The sequence below is a fragment of the Terrapene carolina genome, unplaced genomic scaffold (assembly GCF_002925995.2).
Source record: "Terrapene carolina triunguis isolate 2854851 unplaced genomic scaffold, T_m_triunguis-2.0 Scaffold68, whole genome shotgun sequence".
In the NCBI taxonomy this organism is placed as follows: domain Eukaryota; kingdom Metazoa; phylum Chordata; order Testudines; family Emydidae; genus Terrapene; species Terrapene triunguis.
Window position 1 is genome coordinate 60,917,759 of NW_020664419.1, and position 13,269 is coordinate 60,931,027.

General features: G+C 37.9%; 1 protein-coding gene across 4 annotated transcripts in view; it reads right to left on the bottom strand.

Moving 5' to 3' along the window:
* ZFC3H1 (zinc finger C3H1-type containing) overlaps window positions 1–13,269 on the bottom strand; it is a 60,027-nt gene that overhangs the window by 28,447 nt on the left and 18,311 nt on the right. For 2 of the 4 annotated variants that reach the window (XM_024209095.2, XM_024209097.2), the window contains exons 7-18: window positions 13,050–13,173; window positions 11,214–11,311; window positions 10,074–10,277; window positions 9,062–9,226; window positions 5,521–5,658; window positions 4,894–5,015; window positions 4,360–4,506; window positions 3,382–3,556; window positions 3,021–3,152; window positions 1,666–2,211; window positions 1,427–1,536; window positions 60–191 (exon numbers count right to left, since the gene is read on the bottom strand). In XM_024209095.2, coding sequence (XP_024064863.2) covers window positions 60–191; window positions 1,427–1,536; window positions 1,666–2,211; window positions 3,021–3,152; window positions 3,382–3,556; window positions 4,360–4,506; window positions 4,894–5,015; window positions 5,521–5,658; window positions 9,062–9,226; window positions 10,074–10,277; window positions 11,214–11,311; window positions 13,050–13,173 — 2,093 coding nt within the window. The remainder of the gene's footprint in view (window positions 1–59; window positions 192–1,426; window positions 1,537–1,665; window positions 2,212–3,020; window positions 3,153–3,381; window positions 3,557–4,359; window positions 4,507–4,893; window positions 5,016–5,520; window positions 5,659–9,061; window positions 9,227–10,073; window positions 10,278–11,213; window positions 11,312–13,049; window positions 13,174–13,269) is intronic. The other 2 variants (XM_024209096.2, XM_026648804.1) reach the window with 2 other exon arrangements.

Consider the following 13,269-nt stretch of genomic DNA (forward strand, 5'->3'; position numbering starts at 1 on the left):
CAGCAGTAACCTCTGCAACAGAGATTTAGTACAAATGCACAAGGTTGAAAGGGACTCACCACTGACAATCATCATCATTACATGTGCCTGTTAAATCAAAACGGCAGAAACACTGTTTTGGCTCAATCATATTGCTGTAGGATACTGAACTGAGGTAAAGCTTTTCCTTGGTTCGAAAATAGGGGCTAAACCTAAAGGGGGGAAGAAAAAAAAAAAAAAAAAAAAAAACATGATGCGAATCCCTGGTACACAAACAGGAAAGTGGTTTTAAATATAAATTAAAAAAAAGGAATTGTATTTTGCTTCCGGAAGTATCTTGCATTTCTGAAAGGCTGACTAGAGTAGAAATACAGCTGACCTACTAAAGGCAACACAGAAGCACAGTTCTCTCAGTCCGCATAGATTTCTACTCCAATATCCTGCTCTCCCTTCATTCACTGAACCTCATTACATGCACATGGGGAATTAATGCACACACTGTAGGGAGAGTTACATATTAGAGTTAAGATCTAATGCAAACCTAGGAGACCTGTGCTCTTGCACTTACTTAATTGGCATCAAGCAGAGCTGTAAGCAGATTGCTGAGGATTAAATAACCTCAGAAGCCATAGTACTAAAAGCTCAATATCAGAGAGCCTCCAGAACAGGTGCACAAAAACTCAGTATGAGCTGAGTCTTAATAGCCAGATGTTTTTGGTGGTTTTTCCTTTAATATAAAATTTAATACTCAACTATGACAGCATTTTAAGTTTGTCAATTTCTACTATGGTAAGGGAATCACGATAGTCTGTAGTATATTGAAAGCATAGCAAAGCTGTTCTCGTAAGAATGTTATCCTTCAGCTTCTGCCTTCCCATTGTATTACAATGCTGTAATACAAAAATCTACAGCACATTGTAAATTTAGGAGTAGCGTAATATAAGAGCTAATATAAAACAAATACAAGGAGTACTGCAGTGATGGTGTTAATTTTTGTATTTAATTCAATGTAATCCTCCATTTTTAGAATTTGCTTAAATCTAGCACAGAATTCACTTTATGGAACTGAAGTGCCATAGACTTTTAGGTCCATCTTGCTGCACCAAAATGGGGCCCTATAAGTAATGAATGAAGGAATAATTAAGTCTCTAGAGATAAGTTTCCTGTTTCTTTGAATCAGAAAAACAATTTTAAGATGACTTTTGGTTAAAGAAAATTAGGTTTTACGTGTCATGCTTAAAAGTTTATCATCACACACAGAACTTTAAAATGTCAAATCTTCCAAAGAATGGAATCAATCCCAAGCTAAGGTTACAAAAGCTGTTCTTAAGCCAAATTTACCTTTGGTGTTATACAACTTGTAAGAAGAAATACAGACAGCACTGAAAGCAATTAAAATATTCCATAAACAAAGAAGCCACACACACAGATAATACAGTCGTCATACCTGTAGGATTTAAAAACTAGAAGGGGACTATGATATGGCCCAAATGGAAATGGTCTCACTTCAGCTTGTTTACTTTGTGCTGTAACAATATCCATATCCACCAAAATTTCCTAGGAAACAAATATATATTTCAAGAACTATAATACAGCAAAAACCTAGTCTTCATAAAAAAAAAAAGAAAACAACCATAATGTAATAACAAGTTAAGTATTTAAAAAGGAGTTGAGGCACAAGTTTACCTGACCACATAAAAACTCTTCCTTAGAAGTCATAACGGCAGTACTTTTTATAAGCAGCTCTTTCAAGCTGTCAGCTTTAGCATAAAGTTTTTTCAGTTCATCAATATTCAACCCGAGAAAAAGTTCAGGTTCCTCCACTGCTTTTTTAGAAAGTTTGTTTATTTCTTGTTTGGGGGTGTCCATGTGCTTAAGATTAGGTTTAGTAAAAGAACTGGATTCTCTGAAAGATCTCCTTCGTTCTCTGTTTGAGTTAGACAAAATTTCATCATCAAAATAGTTTTCTTCACTGTCTAGGGTCAGTTTGTCTTGTGTAAGGTCATGAAGTGATGGCTGAGGTAACACAAATTCAGATTCCTCTTCTGCATTTGGAGTAATATTTGGTTGTTCCCTGATTTGAAGTGCACGGGCCTCTTTAAGTTTCTGAATCTTTAGGGCATACTCATACTCCAGTTGCTGTAGTCGTTTCTTCTCCAATGCAATCAATTCTGCTGAATGTTTTTTTGGACTTGATGCAGGGGAATGATCCAATTTCAACATTTTGTTTGGCTACAAAGGAAAAAAAAAAAAACCCTTAATATCTCTTTGCATTTACTGAAATATTGACAGGAGGGTAATGAAACAGGGTAAAACATTTGACTCAGCTTAGAAGTACATATTTTAAACTCTTGCCTGAAAATTTAAACAAAAACAGCAGGAAAACCACAACATAATTTGCCACAATTCCACTGGAATGTTTGCTGGTTTTTCTATTAAATTAGTCTACACCACTCTATAAATCTTTAGCACACAAATTTGGGTTACCAAAGTTTAAATGTAAAATGCAAAGCAAACACATATAAAAAAGAGAAAACAAAGAAAAAATATAACTTACAAAAAAACTGTCTCAAATTGTCTCAGAGCCTTGTTTTTCTTCCAAATTGCCTTCTTCAGCTTGTTTTTCAGATTAGTAATATCAGATCCTCCCTTACTTGTCTCAGCTGGACAGCTTGGGCAAAATCTTTGAAGGAGCTGAATAGTGATGTCACCAACATGCAGGAATCCTTCCCCACATAGCTAGGCCACAGTCTTATTACAACACTATTCGTTTTCTCCAGCAAAGAGATTGAAGTAAAAGCCTAACACTTCTAACGTAAAAATCCAACAGAAAAGACTTCTGGAACAAACTTTCAGACTGCTTATATATTGCAACATAGGAGATGTGTATGGAAAAAAAACTTGATTTTTCTTCACAGTTCACCTTTTAAAATACTTTTCCACTTCAACTTCTATTTAAAGATTCTGGGCTGAAGTTAGCTAAACAAAGTTATTATTGCTTTTTGACTAAAGAAAGGTGCAAGTTTATGCGACTGACTTACTCTGAGGTGATCTTGTTCCAGTTTTCGTTTTCCAATTTCTTTACTTGCCACTGCTTTTGCTCGAGCAAGCTCTTCTCCATATTTTAACGCCAGAGCTTTCTTCACCGTAACTCGTTGCTGAACTTTGTGAATCTGAAGAGAAAAAAAATATTTTAGCACTTCAAGAAAACATGCACTTTCTACCAATAAAAAGTTTGATTTGACAAAATTTAGACACAGGTAAGTAAATTAATATGTTGCACAGTACAAATAAAGCCACATATTTCCAAGAACTGAATTTACACAACTCCAAAAATATGAAAGTTCATATAGTGATAGAAAATAAATTGAACAATTTTTTTTCCTGACCGTTCAAACCTACTTGTTCCTGAAGCTTCTTCAAAAACACCCTATTAACATCCAAAATCTTTTCAGTTGCTTGCAGTTGCTCAGCAAGTTTAGCAATCTTATTTTCAGCAATTCGAACAGATTCTCTCTTCTTTGCTTCTTGCTGCAGGAGATGTTTCAAAACAGATTCATCCTTCATTAACAGAAGTCTAAAAATTAAAAAGTTGGTTTAATAAATCACATTTTTCCAAGATGGCACAGAATTACAGACTACCTCTTTGAACCCCAAACTTCTTAACCTGTTGCAACAGCCAACCAATCACTTTCATAGCACCTTTCATTAAATTAACTCAAACTATTCTGCAAACATTAAGTATATAACATCCCATGAAACAGGCAAGCACGTGCATTACAGCTGGGTAATCTAGGACAGATATACTGAATGGGCAGATTTAGTCAGTCAATGCATCACTTTAAATATGGTAGTCGGATAAGAAAATGGCAAATCTTAAAAAATATTTTGTTGGTAGTTTTAGATGTTTAAGGGCACCAAAAATTCTGCCCCAGTTTCCGCAGCCTAGCTCTCTTCTCAGGCAGGCGTATACTTTAGCGGAGGGCAAGAAGATGCAGACTTGGGCAACCTCTGTTGCCTAAAGACAAGAAGCTGTTGCTTTAAAAAGAGCAGTACTTAGACCTGGCAGGAAAGGCAGGGGAAGAGAAACAATAGTACTTGTACTACAACTTGACTCTAAATCCAGAACAATTCAGTTGGGGGCCTACAACTGAAGTTTCAAATGACAAAGATGGGAGAGCAGGAAAGAGGGCAGTAGAGTACCGTGATGGTGGCATTACAACATTACACTCATTTTGTAAAGCAGTAAGTGACAACATAAGGTGCAAAGCAGTGGATAATCCAGCCCTATTGTATTGAAGTTACACATTCATGAACATTTTAACCTTTCATTCCCCCTAAACAAGCTCAGTGTGGTATACATCATACTGAAGAACTTACTTGTGCTTCTTAAGTTTTGCTTCTGCTTCTGTAACTTGTTTTGTAACTATTGCTATTCTACCAACCCCATCGACTTCACCATCAGAGTTTGCAGGAGATGAATTGTTCTTCAATGGATCAGATTTAATTAAGCGCTGCTTCTCTCGACTAAAACAGACATATTAAAAAACAAAACATATGGAATATCCAGCAATTGCAACTAGCTACACATTACGTCTTCTGACTGCATATACTCCCAGAACACAAATTAGTAGCAGCACTTTACTGAAAGTAATATGGCTATATTTCAAGTAAGAGGTAGATTTTTGTAGTTGGAATGGTTTCCAAGCATTTCACATACTGAATAATCTTACTAAAAAGAATCTAAAAAAAGCCAATTTATTTTTACAATCTAAGGAAACACTTCACATTAATTCTACTGATCTTTAATTTAACATCTTTTTGTCAAAATTAAAAGGACGGATTACTGGTATGGGTTAAAAGCAAAATATAGGTTCTTCAAAGCTGTGCTGTTGCACTGAAACTCCAACGCACCTGGCAATCTCTTCTTTTAAGAGTCGATATTCAATCTTCTTATCTTCTGGTAAGGCCTCTGGGGTTCTCATAGGATCATTTTCTTTTTCTGATTTTGGAGGTGCTTTGGGTTTTGAAGCCTGTTATAAAAAAGAGAGCTTAATCAAAATATGCCAATATTACACCTCCCCACACACCAAATTAAATGCAAATGTTTGCAGAAGCCATATTATATTTAAGGGGCAATTACATTTTTTCTTTAAGTTTAAAGCTTTAAGATATGGTCATTAACAGATTACACAGTGAGTAAAAGGTTTTTAAAGCCAAATATAGTCAATTAGCAGCTCCTTTTCTTACTTGCCACAACCTAGAGTTCTGTGTTTGGGTTTTATTTTTCAATTAAGCATTTTAGTACCCCTTCAAGTTTTATCCTGAGGTTATTTTTAACTAAAACAAATGGGAGTTTACATCATTCTTGCAACACAATGAACAATTACTAGCCCAGGCACAGTACCATAGAAATGCACTCAATATTCTTCTGTTTTTGACACACGCCTGTATCTCTAGACCCTTGCTTGAAGGTTTGCTGTGAATTCTGAGGTTAGAAAAGTGCTAAAATTAAGCTTTATAGATAGATATATCATTTACCTCTGCAGTTCTTCTTGCTTCTTTGATCATGGATTCTAGTCCTCCAAATACACTATTAGTCGAGTTAGATGGCTCTCCATCAGATTCGCTATCATCTGAATCATTCAGTGTCACCACTACTGACTTATGCTTGGGAAGCTGCAGAGACAAAGTATTTATTTTTATACCTACTAGCAAAAGAAGTAAAACCAGATGCATTATAGTGTAGGCTTTATATGAACACTTTTAACCCTGCTCCAATTATATTCTGGATCAGTTCTAGTATGTATGTAAAATTAAGATACTTTCCACTTCACATAACTGTTGTGAGACTAAATCCTTTAAATACTGAGGCACTTGGAAGTTCTGGTAATGGGAGCCCTATCTAGTGGGAGCCCCTTCCAAGTGCCTGAGTTTTTAAAGGATTTATTCTCACAACAGTTATGTGAAGTGGAAAGTATCTTGATTTTACAAATAGAGAATGGAGGCAAAGAAAACAGCAAGCCTGTGCTAGCACTATGCAGCGATCTTTCTAGTCCCAGTCCCACATACTCAGACGAGGTACTCAAGACTGAGTGGATCAAATAATTATAGACTTTCGCATGTACAGTTATAGGCAACTTCACCCTCCACTCTCCAGTTGATTCTCTCCCTTCCTCCTAACACAGGCATGATTAAATGTCAGTCAAGACTAGACACCTACAGAGTAATGTTTACCCTCTACCTCAGGGCAGTGTCCCTTCAATATTTTACAAATCCCAAATAAGCCTGTATTACTTCACTTTCCTACATATACCACTTCTGCAATAACACGAATTTGAGCAGCTGAGCAAAAGATGGTAACTTTGTCACTTTCACTCTACTATTCTTCTCAATGCAAGTGGAAACATGCATAGGGAGGAGTGTGATCTTATGTAGTTTTCCAGGGCTGCAGGAGGGTGGAACAAATTAGCTGTTTGTCTTCTCCCTTCACCACCACTCCCAGCAGTAATGTTAGGATCATGTACACATTGTTCCAGCACATGGTGCAGCATTGCCAACTGCAAGCATTCAAAAACCATGAGTCAGGCACACACAAAAATTATGATTTAGATTATTATTTTAAAATCAAATGTTTAGTTCCTTGTAAAAGTGTTCTGTGTTTTGAGCCTTCAGGGAACACACTGTACACATTTTCAAACTTTTCTCTGCAACCATGAGGGCTAGAAGCTTACTTTTTAAAAAGAAAACACAGTCTCATGATTTCAGGAACTCAAAGAATAATAATAAAAAAAAATCCTGAATACCACAAGCCAAACAATTAAAACACAAAAAAACAAAAATCCCACACAAATTGGCCCTATCAGAGTGATGAGAATTGACAGTTATTGTGGGTAGAGGGGAGAGAAGAAGCTATGCAAGTGATCTGCTGCAGGTACCTACAGCCGTATCTACACTACAGAGCATCTATCCCATATACAGTACATCTATACACTACTGGGAGATGCCATGCAGGCATAGCCTCCTATTGTAGCCATAGCGTACGCCAACAGAAGGAGTTTTTCTGCTGATTTAGGACCACCACCTCCCTGAATGACATTAGCTATTCTTTGTCAGCATAGCTCCAGCCTCACTGGGGGTTTTGTCAGCATAGTTATGTTGCTAGGGTATGTATTTTTTCCCCACACTCTGACCGACATAGCTATGCCAGTGTAACTTTTAAGAGTAGATGAGGCCTTAGTCTGGCCACACCTCCTTTAATACACACAGGAAAATATTCCTGTTCTAGACATTAAGCTACCACATTCACAATAAGTAATGGCTTTTAACAAGCCTGAAAATTGAGTGATTTTTCTAGCACTATGCTGATTCAAAACACTTGATTAGAATGGCTATGCAAAATGAGAAGTTGTTAAAAATGAGCAAGGTTAATCATATACAAACATATCATCCATCATTTTTTAGTTAATGTAAAAAATAACTAAGCTGCTAATCATTAACTAGAGTATACAGAAAAACTTACCAGGACTTGCTCAACCCTTTAAAAACTGCCCATCATCACAGCTGATAAAAGCTATCTTGCAATTAAAAAGGCTAAATACTGCAATTCATCTCCGATTAACTAGTACAATTTTTCTTTGTGTTTCTGTATCATAACAGTTGAATTAAATCTGACCCAGGAGAAATTCAAGACAATAGGACAAAGAACTCTTTCAAAATCCTCTAATAGTTGACAAAGTGATTCAGACGAGATTTAAATAAAAAGTTACCAAAAGAACAGTTTACAGAACACCTGCAACTGCCAACTGATTAACACAAGCCAGGGGCCCTTTGTATCTCAAATTACTCTTGTATTGTTTGAAATTAGGTTAGATGTAGGCAGCGGACACCGAGGGTTAAGGAGATGGAAAGAACGTTTGCCAGAAGACGGGGGGAAATATGACCTTGAAAGAGTGGGATATCATAAGATTTTTTTAAAGTAAATACAGCTAACAAAGAGAGTGATGCACACGAGAGGTTACATCAGAAGACTGAGAAGCTTCCATAAATTCTGACCAAAATGACATCAGCGTAGTCAGCCCTCTTCTATCTTTCGACCGTACTGTCCTCCCTTCTCCTTACAAAACAATATGGAGGCAGTGAAACACTTCAATGGTGCTTCAGAGAGATCATGGACACCACAAAATCAGATGCTGACTTGATCTGAACCCACTTCTCAGAGCCATTAAAACAGGATTAAAAAATATATATCTATACACCTACCATATATCTAGCGTGGACTCTGATAATCAAATACCAGATAAGTCAACTGTCAGAATAGAACTACCTCGACCATTTAGTGCTAATCATCTTATACCTCATGGATTCCCCTCCATCTTGATGCTGGTTTCACTGTTTTGTTTTATAAATTTTCTACCTCCAAGCATCTTCTGCCTGTAAAAATCTCCCCTCATCTTAAACTTTGTGTAAGATAATACCAAACCAAATAACTGGACTGTATTTAAACAGTCTGTCTCACAGACTCAGTGAACTTTGACCATGCCTCAAATGCTCATACAGTGCTTTGAATCTATAAGATGCTGAATGCTAAAAGCGGGAAAGGGTAATAATCTTCAGTGTCTGAAATTCCTACTGAAAGGTAACCTAAGGCAATTTAAACAATGTTTAAGTGACAGCTAAATCATTTTGCACTCGACTGCTAAAAAAACATATGAAATTACATTTGCTGCTTGCTTCATGCATCTCATCTTTTCAAGATTCTCTTCCCCCACCCCAACCTAAAATGGGAAAACTTTAGCTCATTTAAAAGGTTATTTAAGAAGGGCCACTGCATCTTCTCCCAGCTCAGAGAAGCCATAAATTCTTAGATGTACAAGAGAATTAAATATTTCATTGCAAGGAAGGGAAAGAGAATGGTCCAACATGCCACAGGTTCCTAATCACTGATCTAACACAAAGTTCTTTTCAAGGGAAATAACATGCTTTTATGCAGAAGAAGATCCTTTACTTCTAACTTACCATATGAGTTAAGACTAGTTCATAAGATGGTCTTATTAAAAGAAAACTGAAGTTATTTCCTTACTGTGATTACTGCTCGTGGTGGTCGCGGTACTCTAACAAACTTTGTGTTCTGTACCCGAGGCTGGGATACAGTATTAATACTGACTGCTGATAGATTGCTTCTTGGCACAGGCTGGGAATTATTTGGAACTGGAGGTGAAGGCGGACCACTATTACTTGATGTTTCCTACATAAGGAAATAAAAAGTCCAATCAGGAGGGGAGGGAGGAGGAAATAGTATACTATATCAAAAAAGTGTTTCAAAAGGTGTACAGCTGTATATGAAAAACAATTGAAAAATATTAGCATGTTAGCGTCTATGCTATCTCTCTAAACTTTTATAACAGAGACACTATACCACCAGAACATATTTCAATTTTCTGATCGAAGGTATATAACTATCGCCACTTGTGTAGTTACATAGTGATGCCAAAAAGTATATTAGGCAAGAATGGTCCTGCTCTTGTTTACAGGTGATCTGCAAAGGAAATATGTTTGTGGCCTCTTTTATGATGTCATATAGGCAGTTTAATTTAATTTTCATTACAAACACGGGGAGGGGTGGGGATAAGTTCTGTTTGTTTTTTACCTCAGAAATACTAGAAATGTCAAGTCCTGTCCATCTCATATTTGCTGGAAGACTGAAGTGAAGCAAGAGCTCTCTCAGCCTTCAAATGACAGGGAAGGTAGTGTTTGAATCTTTAACAAAAAGAACTTCCTTCCAATAGTTTGTTAAATAGGTATTAAGCAAATAAACAGTTTAACAGTGAATAAAATCCCTTTCAACTGTTCAAATTTTAGTCCCTTGAAATGTTATAATCCCACCAGTCCTCCAGCAAAAACAGGTTGGACAAGACCTGTAATTTGTAATGTAAGCCAAGCAGATTTGATTTAAAACTCATTCAGGATTGTTTTTTACAGCCATAAAGCAGAAAAGAAAAAAAAAGTCCTATATTTTCCACCCTTTGCAGGTCACCTTTAAAGTTAGCTCAAGATTGCCATCTAGAGGCTATATTCACAAACTACAGGACTACCTCTGATTTGAAAGCTCGTTTGTTAGCTAGAGACTTGAGTAGCTCTTCTCGTAGTAGCATTTCTTCTTCTTCTTCTTCATCTGCAAATGGAGGTTTGGGTGGCTGTTCGGGTTCCTCAGGTGGAAGAGGTGGGAGAGGTGGAGGAGGCTCAAGAGAAACACAAGAAATGTCCTCCACATAAAGTTGGCTCAACGGCTGCACAGTCTGAGATGCATTACAAAAAGAAAAACAGAATTTGAAAACCAAATAGAATTAACTAAACTTTTCATTGCTAAATTATTCCAAAGACACAAAGGACATGAACTAAACTGATTAAGTCACGGTTTGATATTACAATTCAAATAGCAGTGATTTAGACAGTGACATCAAAGGCTGGAGTTAAACTGCTCCTATTTACAAAAAAGGAGGTAGGTTTAAGGGTTTGTCCCTTCAGCTCTATTACAATTCCCTTTAAGGCTAGGAATTCAGAGTTTTTAGTCCAAAGAAGGAGCACCAACTAGGCACAAAGAAGGATATGTGTTTAGTGGGAAGGGAAGGGAGAGACAGGCTGCTGGCAAATTCCTGGGTGAGAAGGCAACCAGAGTCTAATTGAGACAGGTCCCTTATCCACCCAGTACCAACAACACAGCCAGAATAGGTGTTAGTCCCTGGGTGGGGAGTACTGAGGCTAGAGAGGACAGACATTTTGTATATAGGGCCGGGGGACCGGAGCCCAAGTGGGAAGTGGGGACTGGGTTGCCCTACCCTTCAGCTACACACCTGGAAGTGGTGATGCAAGAGGAGAAGGAACTGACTAGAACTCCAGCAGCAAAGAAGGTGGAAAGACAGCTGAGCCCAGAAAAGATTGAAAGAATGGTCTGGTTTTGTTGCGCTCTCTGGAAAGGGAGGTCTTCTGTATAGTCACCCCAACACGAGAGGGGGAACAATAGATCAGCATAAAGATACAGAGGCACAATGGTACCACAGAAGGGCCTGGGAAGAACTACTTGATGCAGACTTGTTAGAAGTTATTAGGAAATTCTCACATATTTTAATGCAACATAAAATGTAGGGTCCAAGACAGTGTTTCTTTAAGGCACAGAATTAAAATATATATTAAAACTGAAAATTTTAAAAGACAAATGAATTAAAATTATTTACTGTAACCTGGGGTGGCAGAGGCAAGGAAATTGGTGGTGCTGGAGGAGGAAAATATTCCACCGGACACTCAAAGAAAGGAGGCTGCACTGGAGAAGAAGCTGCAACAAAGAGAGATACATTTAAATTCAAGAAATAAGAATGGTAAGTTACCAAACACGACTAAGTCATGTTATGCTTTAATTAACCAACTAAAAATATTGAATCACATTTCAACTCATGCCCATAAAGCTAAGTGAGAAAACAGGCAAGATGCTAATTTATATCTCAACTTTGGTAGGTGAGACCAGAACAAAAGAGGAGTATATATCTGAACAAAAGACACACAGAACTACTTAATGCCCTGTTCCTTTTTTTTTTTTTTTAAATTAACTTTATAATTTGTATTCAAAGACAACATTACTCTAAGTGAAACCCATCTTTGCTGTTCAGTTTGATTTAACTCACAAATGCATGCTTTCTCAAACTACATGCCCGAGCACAGAGATTTCAACTGATCTGGCAACCAGCAGTAAGGAGATGCAACATGCATGAAGGCTTCAGCACCAGATAGGTAAGAAACTCAAGGAATATTGAATACTGGGACATGTAGATCCAGAGCCTCAGAGGCCCCATCCTTCCATATGAAGGAGTCACATAATTTGCATGCCTGGAAACAGTATGTTCTGTGGTCCTTCTGAAAACTAGGCAGCAGAAAAATTAAGAGAGGCAGCTAAGGAGAAAGTTTGGGAACAGAGGCCAGAGGGCAAGGAAGTTTGCTGAGAAGGAAAAAACAAATATGGAAAATAAGAGAATAAAATCAGAAGATGAAGAACAATGGAATAAAAGGAATAAACACAGCTAGGAAAGAATAAAGGTTATTGAAATATTGGTAATGTTTCTAAATTAGACTGTATTTTCTGAAATAGTTTCATTTATGTTTGTGAGAAAATCAGGTGTAGGACAGGCTTCTAGGAAGTAGTCAACAGAGTCTTTTTCACATCATGCTTTGGGGACCCCCACTTCTATATGATTCCATATGAATTTATAAACAAGTTTGATGTTTCTAATCATATTTGGCTAAGTGTAAGCCTGAAGCTCTTTAGAGGATCCCTAGGGAATACAAAGCTAAATAAAAAAGAATCAGATTTAAAACAGGACAGAATTAGTTCCACTTAAATGACATAGTTCTCAGACCCACAGGGCATTATTACGAAGGCTGTGATTTAGTCAGGGAATCCGTGACTTCCAAAGACCTCAATGACTTCAGCCAGCGCCGGCTGGGAGCTGCAGGGTCGCCTGCCACCTGTGGAGGCAGGGAGCTGCGGGGTACCCCGGCTGCCCCAGGCAGCAGGAGCCCCCCCACAGCTTCCAGCTCCCATGAATGGCACGTGGACCCCCCCGCAGCTCCTGACCGCCCCGGGTGGTGGTGGGGAAATCCTGGCCGCTCTGGGCAGTGGGGGGGACCCCCGCAGCTGTGAGCCACCAGAGGAGGGGGACCCTGGAGTTCCGAGCCCCCACGGGTGGTGGAGGCCCCTGGAGCTCCCAGCCCACCAGCAGATGCCCAGGCTCCCCATTTTGTTATGGATATTTTTAGTAAAAGTCAGGGACAGGTCATGGATTTCCATTAATTTTTCATTATTGCCTGTGACCTGTCCCTGACTTTTACTAAAAATATCTGTGACAAAAAATCTTAGCCTTAATTATTACCCATTCAACTTCAGTCCACAAAACGAACACAGCCCTTCTGAGAAGACGGAGATTGTCCATTTCATATTTTTTGTATCACTAAAGTAATATTCCAACCATTTTTCATCATTATACTTTTCAACCATGCCAGAAATTGAAAGTTAATCTTACCTGGTGAGTTAGTTTCACTGTCTGTATCCATGGCAACTTCATCATAGTTGTCATATTGATAAATTCCTCCTCCGCTATCAGTAGATTGCTTATCTAAAGACCGTCTCAAGTCTGTATCTGAAGACTAAGCATACAAAAAAAGTGCTTTAATTTAGCATGTCTTAAAACAACTTTTAAAAAATGCAAATGCTGTAACACTGCCACCACCTGTCCCCTCACT